General features: G+C 38.9%; 1 protein-coding gene across 2 annotated transcripts in view; it reads left to right on the forward strand.

The window, feature by feature from the left end:
* Window positions 1–10,415: 10,415 nt before the first annotated feature.
* TBC1D23 (TBC1 domain family member 23) overlaps window positions 10,416–14,821 on the forward strand; it is a 57,715-nt gene continuing 53,309 nt past the window's right edge. The window contains exon 1 of one of the 2 annotated variants that reach the window (XM_002917079.4): window positions 10,416–10,675. In XM_002917079.4, coding sequence (XP_002917125.1) covers window positions 10,623–10,675 — 53 coding nt within the window. In that variant the 5' untranslated portion in view covers window positions 10,416–10,622. The remainder of the gene's footprint in view (window positions 10,676–14,821) is intronic. The other variant, XM_011222144.3, reaches the window with a different exon arrangement.

A 14,821-nucleotide genomic window follows, 5' to 3' on the forward strand; every position in this document is an offset into this window, starting at 1 on the left:
TAAAGACTATAGTTAGAGACACAGAAGGGCACTATATTATTCTTAAAGATGTATCCAACAAGTGGATATGACAATTATAAATATCTACACCCCCACCAGGGGAGCAGCAAGATACACAAGCCAACTCTTAACCAGAATAAAGAGACATATAGATAAAAATACGTTAATAGTAGGGGACCTCAACACTCCACTATCAGCAATAGATAGATCACCTAAGCAGAAAATCAACAAAGAACCAAGAGCTTTGAATGCAATACTAGATGAGTTGGACTTCATAGATATATATAGAACACTACACCCCAGAACCAAAGAATACTCATTCTATTCTAATGCCCATGGAACATTCTCAAGAATAGACCATGCTCTGGGTCACAAAACAGGTCTCAACCGATACCAAAAGACTGAAATTATTCCCTGCATATTCTCAGACCACAGTGCTTTGAAATTGGAACTCAATCACAAAGAAAAATTTGGAAGAAACTCAAACACTTGGAAACTAAGAACCATCCTGATCAAGAAGGATTCGATAAACCAGGAAATCAAAAATCAATTTAAACAATTTATGGAGACCAACGAGAATGAAAACACAATGGTCCAAAACCAATGGGACACTGCAAAGGCAGTCCTAAGGGGAAAATACATAGCCATCCAGCCCTCACTCAAAAGAATAGAAAAATCTAAAATGCAGTTTTTATATTCTCACCTCAAGAAGCTGGAACAGCAATAGAGGAACAGGCCTAATACATGCACGAGAAAGCAGTTGATCAAGATTAGAGCAGAGATCAATGAATTAGAAACCAGGAGCACAGTACAGCAGAACAACAGAACTAGAAGCTCGTTCTTTGAGAGAATAAATAAGATAGATAAGCTACTGGCAAGACTCATCCAAAAGAATAGAGAAAGGACCCAAATTAATAAAATTATGAATGAAAAGGGAGAGGTCACAACCAACACCAATGAAATAGGAAGGATCATTAGAAACTTTTATCAACAGCTTTATGCCAAAAAATTAAACAACCTGGAAGAGATGGATGCCTTCCTGGAAACCTATAAACTACCAAGACTGAAACAGGAAGAAATTGATTTTTTAAACAGAGCAATTAATTATGAAGTTATTGAAGCACTGATTGAAAATTTTCCGAAAAACAAGACTCCAGGGCCTGATGGATTCCCCGGGGAATTCTACCACACATTCAAAGAAGGAATAATACCTATTCTCCCGAAGCTGTTTCAAAAAATAGAAACAGAATGAAAACTACCAAACTCATGCTATGAGGCCAATATTACCTTGATCCCCAAACCAGGCAAAGACCCCATCAAAAAGGAGAATTACAGACCAATATCCCTCATGAATATGGACGCCAAAATCCTCAACTAGATCCTAGCTAATAGGATCCAATAGTACATTAAAAGGATTATCCATCATGACAAAGTGGGATTCATCCCTGGGATGCAAGGGTGGTTCAACATTCACAAATCTATCAGTGTGATAGATTATATCAACAAGAAAAAAGTCAAGAATCATATGATCCTCTCAATAGATGAAGAAAAAGCATTTGACAAAATACAGCATCCTTTCCTGATTAAAACCCTTCAGAGTGTAGGGATAGAGGGTACATTCCTCAATCTCATAAAAACCATCTATGAAAAGGCCACAGCAAATATCATTCTCAATGGGGAAAAGCTGGAAGCCTTTCCCTTAAGGTCAGGAACACGACAAGGATGCCCACTCTCGCCATTATTATTCAACATAGTACTAGAAGTCCTTGCAACAGCAATCAGGCAACAAAAAGGGATCAAAGGTATCCAAATTGGCAAAGAAGAAGTCAAACTGTCTCTCTTCACAGATGACATGATACTCTATATGGAAAACCCAAAAGAATCCACCCCCAAACTACTAGAAGTTGTAGAGCAATTCAGGAATGTGGCGGGATACATAATCAATGCTCAGAAATCAGTTGCATTTCTATACATGAACAATGAGACTGAAGAAAGAGAAATTAGGGAATCCATCCCATTTACAATAGCACCAAAAATCATACGTTATCTTGGAATTAACCAGAGACGTAAAGGATCTATATTCTAGAAACTACAAATCACTCTTGAAAGACCATTGGAGAAGACAATGCTTAGTGAAATAAGTCAAGGAGAGAAAGACAATTATATGATTTCCCTCATCTATGGAACATGAGAACTAGGAACATCGGTAGGGGAAGAAAGGGATAAAGAATGGGGGGGTAATCAGAAGGGGGAATGAAGCATGAGATACTGTGGACTCTGAGAAACAAACTGAGGGCTTCAGAGGGGAGGGGGGTGGGGAATGGGATAGACTGGTGATGGGCAGTAAGGAGGGCATGTATTGCATGGTGCACTGGCTGTTATAAGCAACTAATGAATCATCGAACTTTACATCAAAAACCAGGGATGTACTGTATGGTGACTAACTTAATATAATAAAAAATGTTATTATAATAAAAAAAAGAACAATACTTGGCACACAGTAAATGCTCTATAAGTGTTTGCAGTAATAATTTTATATGTATATATACTCTACATTCATTCACTTATTCATACAGCAAATTACAGCGATATATCCAGTATTATGCCAGGCACTGGAAATGTAAACATATTAAACTGTTTGCAAGGATCTCATCGCTACTGGAGAAAACAAATATATAAACACATAACTAAAGTGTGATAAATGCAGTGTTTGAGGTGTATTTAAGGGGAAGTGGTAGCAAGAGGCAGAAATGAATAATTTTGCTTGAGAGAAAGTTACAGAGAAAATGTTGCTCAAGTGTTAAGGCTAGGCGTAACCAGTTAAGAGAAGTTAGTAGAAAGTGACAAGAGGAAATAAGCTTTTAACAGGCATAAAGTCACAGAGCACCACGGTATATCTGAGGACTTACAGAGTCACTGATGTATATGTTATAAGGGAAGAAAGTAAAGTATTTGCGATTACGACAGGATTGTATCATTGATAAAGAATTTGAACATTTTTTGTAGAGAATGGTGAGCAACTAAAGGATTTGAGGTAGATTCCCATTTTAGAAAATATGCAGCAAGAGGCACAAATTCAAATACCTGTGAGGACCAAGCAATTAACAAATGTGTAAATTGAAAAAACAAAAACAAATGTGTAAATTGGGGTATGGTCTAAAGTGATGGGGAAGTAATGGGGGGACTGAAAAATATATAAAGACATTCAAGTGATTAAAAATAACAACAGGGGCACTTGGCTGGCTCAGTCCGTAGAGCATGTGACCCTGGATCTCAGGGTTGTGAGTTGATCCCCACACTGAGTTTGCAGATTACTTAAAAATAAAATATTTAAAAAATTGTAATTAAAATTAAAAATAACAAAATAAAAGCTGCTAAGTAAATCCAGTCTGAACTCCTGGTGTACAGACTTTTGACTGTTTGGGGAAAAGTGGAAGAAGGTAGAGACTAATTAAGGAATCCTTTCATATAAAACATAACAAGGAACAAAAGCAAGAGAAAAGCTGCAGGGGTGAAGAAGGAGGACCCGACCTGAACTATGTTTAGGGAAGAAAAAAATCCATAGACCCTGATGACCTATGGAAAGGAAGAAGGAAAGAAGCTAGAATAATTTCCAAGTTTCTGGCTTAGATGACTGGAAATATGATAAAACAGAAATGGTAAGGACTGGGAAGCAGGTAGACATGATGAGTTGGTTTTAGAAATGTTGAGTTTGGAGTGTTTGTGTGTCATTCGTGTGTAAGCTTCCAGTAGATGGCTAGATTTACAGATCCAAAGTACAAAAGAAAGGCTAGGGCTAAAAGTACAGATACAGGAGTTATCAGGTTATACGTAGGAATTAACAACAGAGATGTAGTTGATATTGTACAGAGTAAAAGTGTGAGAAAAATTATACAGAAGACATTTTTAACCTAAATTTTTAAAAATGCTTTTGTATCTGTGGTCACTTTCATATTCATTATATCCTAAGAATTCTTTTTATTTAATTTTGTATTATTCTTTTTTTTAAGACTTTATTTATTTATTTGAGAGAGAGATAGTGACAGAGATAGCGAGAGAGAGCACAAGTGGGAAGGAGAGGGAGAAGCAGGCTCCCGCTGAGCAGGGAGCCCAAAGTGGGGCTCAATCCCAGGACCCTGGGATCATGACCTGAGCCGAAGGCAGACACTGAACTGACTGAGCCACCCAGGCATCCCAACTTTGTATTCTTAAATGAATTTGGCATGTAGAAATGACAGTGATAATATGTGCAACTCAGCATGGGTACTGGAGAAACCAGCCTGGAAATAACATATTCATAGAAAATGTAACAAACCTGTATTTTTTACACATATTGTTAAAAGCATATATCATGTAACTACATTCAATTACCTTAGATGGTTCTTTGCTAACTATTTTATTTGGCAAGACATACACCTAAAAAGGGTATGAGGTAAATGGAGACAGATCACACATAAAGAATAGCACAGCCATTGTCTAAGAATACTGTTTATAAATTGTGTGTGTGAACTCACCAAAAGTAGTAAGTTTTTAAAATTTAGGCTAGTTCCAGCTAACAAATTGTTTACTATCCCTATTTCCAACCAGCAGTGACTCAACCCTAATAAGAGCCCTTTGTCTGGAATATTTGAGAACAAACTTGGAATGAGGAAAGGGTGAAACAGGCTCCCACATTAAAACATAACAATCCCAGACTCAGGAATGGGTCAATCCCCACCAAAATGTTTACTTTGGGTCCATCTACGTAACCTATTAAGAGTCAACTTTGTTTAGCAAAGACAACTACCAGAAGGATAATGAAGAAATACTATAGTTTCCAGGTCTTTTTAAAAATCAGTTTGCTTAACACTTTTAAGTGAATTAAAAGCAGATGTTGAAATTGTTGCCAACTGTTGACTTATCATTTGTGAATGAGAATTAACTTGGTTTTGTTCATCATTAAATTAAATGTTAGGCTTCACTAGTTTAAGGAATCGTGGAATGCAGGTCCTAATGGGATTTTAAAGTTACAAATAACTGAGGTAATTTTTATAATTGTGAAGACTTTTGTCCTTGTAAGATAAAAAGAAAAATTCCTGGGCACGTTTGGAATTCTGAAACTCAAAAATCAGTATTTTGAAACAGATATCAATATTTTAATATTCAACAAGAAATTCTAGACACCATCTATGCTTTCTCTCCTACATTTGGTGTAATGGAGGCTACAGAAGGACTTAAAAGTGGTTATCGTTGTCAGAGTGAAAGAGTACAAGATGCCGTATGACCCAGGAGCCACGTGAGGGGCTGTTAATAGTCCTTCACAAGTACAGAGGAGGAATAGCTCAAGGAGAGCTGAGATGATATGGGCAGGGACCTCAGGGGCAAGTTGGCTGGACAACGATGGGTGTACAGGATTTAATATTACCTCAAGTGACAGTCAGGTTATAAGAGGGCTCTCAGCAATTCTTGCCTTTGGGTATTCAAGCTTTTTTGTAGCTGACCTGTGTAACCAATAGGATATTGGTTGAACAGAGCTGACCTCTATAACCAATAAAATACTACAGAAATGATGGGTGTGTGACTTTTGAGGCTAGGTCATTAAAAAATAGTGTGGCTTCAATCTTGGTCTCTCTTAAACTCTCACTCTAGGGGAAGCCAGGCTCCATGTTGAGAGGACATTCAAGCAGCCCACGGAAAGACTTATTTGGAGAGGACCCTGGGCCCCCCGCCAGTAGTCAACACCAACTTGCCAGGCATGTGCGTGAGGCACCACAGACGTAAATCCTCCAGCCCCAGTGAAGCCTTCAGATGACTATATAACTACAAACCTGGCCAATATCTGGACTAACCTCAAGAGACCCTGACCCAGAACATCCACCTACCTGCTTCTAAATTCCTGACCCACAGAAATTGTGAGATAATGAATGTTTTAGGACACAGAGTTTTGGGGCGATTTTTAATGTAGCAATAGATTAATACAATTTAACAGGTCTTCCTCTTCACCTAGGAATGCATGAAAATCAAGAGGAGATTGCTGAAACATGAATAAAGGAACGAGAGCTAGCATCATTTTTCTCTTGTTAAAAGAAATGTTATAATAATATTATAATGAAAAGTGAAATAAACTCTACTAAACTAACATAACAATTGACCGCACAGATGAGTTCACAATACCTACCTGCCTCAATCCCAACCAGCTGTATAGGTGAATGACTTTATCCATTCAAAAATACTTCAAAAAAAACCTACCTTAGTTCATTTAACAAATATTTATTGAGAATAAACTGTGTGTCAAAATATGAATTAAGTACACATAATAAAATATAAATTACATAATTATATAGCATAGAATAGCAAATAATAGATGAAAAATATTTTTTTATAGTTTCATTTAAAACCAAGAGACTTAAATTTTCCCTTTATAAAAATTGCAACTTGATTTTGTCCAAGGATAATATGGCATAATTCTACACCTTCTTATTTGGGTGTGGGGATACAATTAGTTGCACAAATGCAGGCAGGTAACATACTCTATGTGGATGACTGGGTGTGCATTTTTTGGACACGCATCTTGGAATGGCTGCACTATCCACTATTCCAGACGGTCACCACTATTGGCATCACCTTAGCCCAGCACTGGGTCTATAAAAGAAGAGATTCTAACTCCCTCTGCTCCAGAGGGATATAGAGAAGTACAAGAACAGAAAGAGTTCCTAGTATTATTGATGAAATCTTCTTAAAATTAGGAAAAAAGAGAAATGTAAGAAAATACAGACAGATGATTTCTTCTTTATCTCTTGAAAAGGCTTTTTTTTTTTTTTTCAGGGCAAAGATCCACTACTAGAATTTAAAAAATTCTACTTGTAGTTCCAGGCTATTTTTTTTAAAGCACATAACAATTGGGGTAAATGGCAGGACTATGAGATTTTTTTAAGCACAAAATACTCGGAAGTTACACCCATAAAAATTTGTAGCCAGCTAGAAAATGTTCTGTGGCCATAGCATGGTCCTTGTCATTTCAGGAAGTGAGATGTGTTGGGGAAAATGTGGACAAACCAGATTCAGAGCAAGAAGAGCTTATGATAACAAACCCATCAGCAAGGGGGTCAGTACTAACTCAGCAGCTTGGAGTTCAACAACCCAGTGTGGTGTTTGTCCTTCCAGAAGATGAGACAAGGTGAGGGTAAAGTGTGGATAACCCTGACCCGGAGCAAGAAAAGAGGAGAAAGGGCTTGTAGGCAGAGGACTCACCTACCACTGAGATCTGTAGTAACTGCAGCTTGGATATTAACAAGCAAAACACGAGCAAACACTATACACTGTGGAAAGTAAACCAGTAGAACCTTTCAAGAAAGAGGAACTAAAGGCATAGCAAGTTTCAAGGGCTTCACCAACAGATTCCTAGAATTACCACTGGAGGAAGAGGATGTCATCTTGGTGAGTATCATGAACTCAGAGTGAACTCAGCAGAACACAGAACAGCTTGATGAGTAAGGAACAAATGATATAACTCCAGAAAATATTATCATTAACCAATTTCAAGTGAGATCTTGTCCCCAATGGGTTATATATTAATATCATATTGACCCTATCTGGGACTGGCTACAGAATTTGTGAGGGGTCATATACAAAAAGAAAACAAGAGACCTCCTTGTTCCAAAATCATTAGGAATTTCAAGATAGCAATAGCAGAGCACTAAACCAAGTTCAGGGCCTTTCTAAGCACGGGGTCTCGTGCTGTTGCCCAGGTTGCAAGCTCATGAAGCTGACCCTGGCCCTATTAAAAAGAGTGGAAGTCAGAAGTTTTGAATTTACTTCTACAAAGTGAAGAGCTGCTTGAAATGTCAAGTGACATATTTTTAATGAAATAATATTTTTACCATACAGAGTATAAAGTGATCACTGATTTAATTATACTAAACATGAATTACAATTGAGGATTAGAAACATCTTAACCAGTAAACAACTGCTTGTCAAGTCACTGATACAACAGTTTTTTTATGAGTTGATACATTTTTTAAAAAATTTTATTTATTTATTTATTTGACAGAGAGAGAGAGTGAGAGCACAAGTGGGGGGAGTGGCAGAGGGAGATCCTCACTTGGTGCGGGGGTAGGGGGACGCTGGATCCCAGGACCCTGAGCCAAAGGCAGACACTTAACTGACTGAGCCACCCAGGTGCCCCAACATAATTGTTTTTAAAACCATTTTAGAAAAGCTTCTGAAAACCCACCAACAATTGAAGGGACACAGTGGAGGTCTTGAAGTTAGGATGGTAAATTGACCTAGATTCATGCCTTTTATTCTTTTTGATGGTTGTCATCAAAACCCTCATTCCACGTTTTTTTTTTTTTAAAGATTTTATTTATTTATTTGACAGAGAGACACAGCCAGCGAGAAATGGAACACAGGCAGGGGGAGTGGGAGAGGAAGCAGGCTCCCAGCAGAGGAGCCTGATGTGGGGCTCGATCCCAGGACTCTGGGATCACGCCCTGAGCCGAAGGCAGACGCTTAACGACTGAACCACCCAGGTGCCCCCCTCATTCCATGTTAAAAGAAATTTTCCCCAAAGAAGGATTGAACATCATGCAAAGATCCTGGGCTTGGAAGTGGGTGTAATAACATGTGGCTCTGCATCATCCCCCTATTGGGAAGAGAGTAAACATGTTTTTGGTTGTTAATGAAATGGCTGGACTATGCTTTCTGCTTGCTTACTTTAGTCAAATAGTTTTAAAATTATGAAAAATTCTGTATACCAAAGTACAGACTCTATGAAAAATATTGGACACCTACTGTACTACGCTTCTCAGCTCTTAAGAAACAAAATATTAAAAATATAACTGAAGCCATTTCTACCCCTTCCCCCAAATGTAATTCTGAGAACTGCAGAACTTTCCACAGATAACAACTCATCCAAACCTCTGCACTAAGAGACTTGACCAAACTCTAGCATGGTTTCTAGCAACTTAACACCATGTCCCTAGGAGGACTCTAGCCCCCCATGGAAATACAGCACCTCATTAAAATGCCTGATTGAAAAAGTTCAACTGCCAGGAGAATTCACTCTTCGTTCTAGCCAATCCCAATGAAAGGTTCCTGACCTCTCTTGATGCATTTATTAGAAAGGGCTTACAACTGTGAAAATGTTTCTCTTACAACTTAACTTCTCAAGGACCTGAGAGTCATTTCTTTGAAATGTAATCATCAGGAATGATAGGGCCACTGTTTCCCAGCCTCTGTGGGAGGATAGAATCCTAACTTCAAAAATTGCCAGCTAGCAGACACAGCTGGCCTAATCACAATCACACGGGCTCTTTGTAATTTTTCACTTCTCTGACTCTAACGAGCCTCCACTCTCTCTACTCCCTCATTCTCCCTTTAAAACCTCTAATCACCTCTGCACCAATTGGAATGGAGTGCAGCTCTTTCCCCTACTGTCAGTAGTTTCTGAATAAAATCTGTTTTCACTGCTGTAACTAATGTCTGGCTGTATGAGAAATGTCATTCCTGTTTTTCTATCCTTCCCCTTCATTTTTAAAAGCACATATGTATCTATTCATAAACACATTGTGTTGCCTATTTTTAACACCAACTATAAATGACACCATACCTTACCTAAACTTCTGCAATCTGTTTTGTCCATTTAACATTGTATTTTTCAGATTTATTCATATTGCTACATGCATCTCTACTTCATCTGTGTTGGTTCCAGGGTTTGCAAAAGCATTTCCCTAGGTCCATCCTCCTGAGCTTGTGCCCACCAGGAATGGTCAAGGGGAGACAAAAGACTAGTGCTTTGATGGTGGTGGTGTGGACCGAGCTTGGATGTGGAGGCCAAGGTGCCCATACCTGTGGAGTGAACAGGAATGGAAGAAGGGTGGGAAGAGAAGAAACGTGGCAGCTCACTCTGGAACTCCAGGAGTTCTAGAAATCTAGATTTGGATTTGACCTTCCAGATTATTAGGAAGATATATATAAAGGCGGGAGGTTGGAGCATATTTCCTTTATTTTTAGCGCTTGCTTTCAAACTAACTTTCAAGTATCCAGGCAAAAAGTGTGTGGCCTCCATTTGTACTTTTGACCGCGCCCCACAAATATGGATGGGCGTGACCTTTCCTTACACCCAACTCTTTCCGCAAACCCAGTTGTTAACAGTAGGAAATGACTGAAATGTGTCTATCCTCCTACCTTCCACCTTCCCTGTGGCATTCTCCCCTTTCCTATTCTCTCCACTCGTTGGGACTCCCAATTCTGATTTTGTTAAGTAGGACGCCAAGATATAATGAAGAAGCCAAATGGACGCTAAAAAGCGACGCTCACAGAGTCCTTTTACCAGGTCACGTTCCCTCATCAAGCTCCGCCCACTCTCCCTGCTCCCTCATTGCGTCCGGGTCCCCGGGGCATCCTGGGACACGTAGTCTTTGAAAGGGCAACAGCTTTGACCAAGTCTCCTCCCCCAAGCTGCCTTTCGCCGTGGGGATGTCGTGACGTTGCGTTCCTCTCGTCTTTTGCCTCCTCCCTCTTTTTTTTCCTCTCCAGAAGCTCAGTCCCAGACTTCCGAGAATCTTTTACGACATTGGGTCTCCGAGTCTGTCCCGGCGCCGGGTCCACTTTTCGGCAAAGTGACGTGGACGTCAACAGCAATGGCGGAAGGAGAAGAGGTCCTGCCACCGCCAGCGTCGAGCGGTGACGGCTGGTGAGTGGGCTGATTCTTATTACCCCTGTATTCTTCCTTCTTACCGTCCTGCCCGTCCCTGAGGCACCAGCAGGCGCCAGCGTGGAACGGGAAGACCTGTCCTGGACAAAGTCCACTGCCCTGCCCCGCCCCCTCTGCCGGCCGGGTCCTTTCGGCGAATTCCGTCAAGCCAGAGGGGCTAAGGCCGGACTCCTAGGAAGAGGGGTGTCGCCCAGGTATACTGATCCTCACTTTGGTCCCCCTGTTCTGTTCACCGGTTTCCAAAACGTGCTTGAGAGGGCTGGGTTTGGCCGGAATTCGTGGCCCTGGGAGTTAGAGTAGGTTACTTCGGAAGGAAGTTTCGGGGATACAGATCTGAGGCACTAGAATACCATTTGAAGACAAGATACTTGAAATTACCACCGCAACCTTTGCCTGAGAGGTTGAGAGATACACCCTGGGAGGATCCCTCTCACAGAGTTGATATATTTTTTATACTAATTTTTGTTTCTTGTTTTGCGTTTCAACAGTTCTCACTGTTTTTTCTCATACAAGTGGTCTTTTTTTTTTTTTTTTTTTCCCCGACCACTTTCCTCACAGCTCAATCTTTACAGCTTTGGATGCTTTGTGGACATTGCTTTTGCTGCTCCCAAGACTTTGCATGCTTACCTTATACTCGGGGTTTTGGGGGGAGGGACCTCCAATAATTTTTTGGTAGACTTTAGTCACGCAGGGTCGTTGCTCTTTGGGAAAGGCACCTACTTTTGAAATAGTTGATCTTTACAATACATTTTTAGGGACGATGTCATAAAGATGAAACCTTTAGATACTGTTTGAATTTTTATATTTAAGTATATTGACCACATGCATTAGTTTTAGATTTGCTTTTTCATCATATGACATGTATACAGCTCATGTAATAAGCTGTTTGCCTAAAAATTATGCAGGATATTTTAGACATGGACTTTAATCCTTGAGAAAGAAATGGAAATCATTGAAAGGGATAGATAATATAGTAACTGAGAAATACAACTCTCAATTAGCAGACATCCAGTATCACCTTAGTGCATGCATGTACTCTCCAAGGTGTAGGGGGAAAACTTACCTGTGACCTACATGTAGTTCGTTTTCTCAATTTGCTTGTGTTAGAGCTGTGACAGTTACTATCAGTAACAAGGTAAAATTAATCCAGCTCTTCGGGAATGTGAGTGAAAGTGTTATGGAATTTCGGGGGGGCAGAAGCCACTTCCATTTGCAGTTATTGGGGAAAGCTTCATGGAGGCAAAGGTGTTCGAATTAGGCCTTGAAGAGTCAACAGGATTTAGACTAGTGATGTCCAGTAGAAGTATAATATGAGCCACATACGTCACTTAAAATTTTCTTTCTTTTTCTTAAAAGATTAAAAAAAATTTTTTTAAGTAATCTCAGCACCCAAACTGGGGCTTGAACTCATAACCCTGAGATCAAAAGTCACATGTTCCACTGACTGAGGCAGCCAGGTGCCCCTGTAATTTAAAATTTTCTAGTAGCCACATTAAAAAAAAAACAAAAAACAGTTGAAAATATTACATTTATATCCAAAATATTATTTCAACATATCATTGTTAAAAGAAACCAATTAGATAATTTTACATCTTTTTTGGTAACAAGTCTTCAAAATTCAACGTGTATTTTACCTTTACCCTACATCTCATTTGGATCTAGCCACATTTCAAATGTTAAATAGCCCTCATGGCTAGTGGCTAACATTGGATTAACAGATGGGAAAGGCCTCTGAAAGGAGTAATGGTGTGAGCATGGGCATAGGCAAGAAAACTAATTATTTGGAATGTGAGGACTAGAACTTCATGAAATTTGCTGTCTTGGGAGTGTGAATTTTTGTATCACAAACTGGATCTGTTAAGCTTATTGGAGGCCATGAGAAATGTTTCTAGAGTTAAAGTATCTTTGAGAAGTTCTTAGAAGGACTGTGAATATGAGTCTGATTCACAGAGGCAAGGGACATAAAATTAATGGTTGTTAAAGGTAGCATTTGTTCTCTTCTAAGGATGTGTGGCTTTCAATTTTTGTTGTTTTTATTTTCATGAGTGGAGGAACTCTGAGGTGTTCTCTGATTTCTGCTCTCCTTCCATTCTTATGTAATCTTTCTCCTTTTTCTCTGCTTACTCCACTCAGGGGTGTCCCCTAGGAGTGAGTTTGAATACAGTCAGAGAGGACATTTGGATTTGGAGCTACAGATTTGGTAAAGCCTCTGTACTTAGACTGGTGAATGGGTTGTTACAGAATGGGGAGGGTTTACTCTTTCCCAAAAAAAAGTCACTTTTTTTTTTTTTTTGAGAGAGGGAGGGAGAGTGCGTGTGTGGGGGTGTTGGTGGTGGAGAGGTAGAGGGAGAGATAGAATCTTAAGCAGTCTCCACGCTGGGCTCAATCTTAGGACCCTGACATAATGACCTGGGCTGAAACCACGAGTCAGATGCTTAACCGACTGAGCTACCAAGTCACATTTTTATTGTAACTTTTTCAAATGGAAGTTTCTCTGAAATGTGTTATGTATCTCATTGCTTAACCTGAATTTAGCTCAGTGACTTAGGGTCATTCAGTTTACAAATGTAAGTGTGTAAGAATAAAACTAGGTCCCTGTCCTCAAGGAATTTGTGATCCAGTTAGAGGAGGCACATTTAAGAATATCGATTACTATTATACTTCTGTAATATGGTGACACCTATTGAAAGGGTGGATTGTTGCTGTGTTAAATGGCCCCATATGACCATATCTTTTTGAGATTGCTTTTTGTTAGTTTTTTTCTGTTTTCTTACTTTGTGGTCAGTGGTATTTCCCTGTTTGTTCTTAATCTGTGAAACTAGGTAACTGACCATGTTAAGATTGTGTATACTTTTGTAAAAAGGCTCAGGATGAGGCTCAAAGTTCTTAAAACTACAAGACGACACTTATGTATTTTCAGTTATGTTCCAGGCCGGTCCTTCACAAAATTTAAATGTGCATTAGAATTACCTGGGTATCTTGTTAAAATGTAGATTCACTAGATTTGCTTGGGACCTGAGATTCTGTATTTCTGACTGAGTAGCTTCGAGGTGATGACAATTCTGCTGGTTCATGGACCATACTCCTTAGCAAGGTTCTAGACGATGTAAATCTCAAAATGAGTTGGCCAGAGGAATTTATCTCTATATATTATGTTATATTTTTCACCTAACACATTATGCTGTAATACATCTGATTACATGATTTATCATTTGTTGTTTACATAGTGAACTTCTCAAGAGCAGAGAGGCTGATAGCGGGTGGCTCAGTAGATGTTTATTGTCTGAATGACTTTTGTAAAATCACGTGCAATAACATACCAAGCTGTCATTTCATATACATTTTCTGACTCCATTGTTTTTGTGAACTGTGTAATTGTCTGCTTGTATGCTCACCTTTTATGAAAAACCAAGGATATCAGAAAATAGCTCTGTAACTTTCTGAAACTGCAGCCATGTAAGCTCAGAGGGTGTGGAGAAATTCTTTAAAAATGTTTGTAGTGAGTTTGAAATTATTAAAAAAAATTTTTTTTTTCTGCTAAGTAAACTGTACTCCCAATGTGGGTCTTGAGCCATGACCCTGACATTAAGAGTCTCATGCTCTGCTGACTGAGCCAGCCAGGTGCCTGCAAGCTTGAAATTATTTAAATTTAAACAACCTACTGGTTTGTAAAAATCAAACACATGTTAAATTTTTACAGCTCAAAGATGGATAATTACTCTTCTCGGTATTGAAGCAGTCAGGCTTGGATTTGTACAGAAGTTTCTCATTTTCTGAGGCTTTCTTCCTGACATGCCTAAAGATCTAGAGTCATAATTTTAAAAATATTTTTTGTATAGATAAATAATTTTACCAATGGTTGTTGGTATTCTGAGTTTAGTTTAAAATTTTTGTACAATATTCACTTTAAAGTCATGATTTTAATTTATTGCTAAACTCTTCTTAAATTGTTGCTATCCTTTTCTTAAAATTGTAAAAGTAGCAGTTCATAAAGAAACTTTTATTGTTCATTTGAAATGTGAATAGAATTGTTTTGGGAATAATAGGGTCTTTTTCAAAGTTCTGTGCACTTTGTAAATAATATTCTCAATGCTTCCCATTTCATAAGCTTTGAAATATGAGGAG

Source organism: Ailuropoda melanoleuca, chromosome 1 (assembly GCF_002007445.2).
Source record: "Ailuropoda melanoleuca isolate Jingjing chromosome 1, ASM200744v2, whole genome shotgun sequence".
In the NCBI taxonomy this organism is placed as follows: domain Eukaryota; kingdom Metazoa; phylum Chordata; class Mammalia; order Carnivora; family Ursidae; genus Ailuropoda; species Ailuropoda melanoleuca.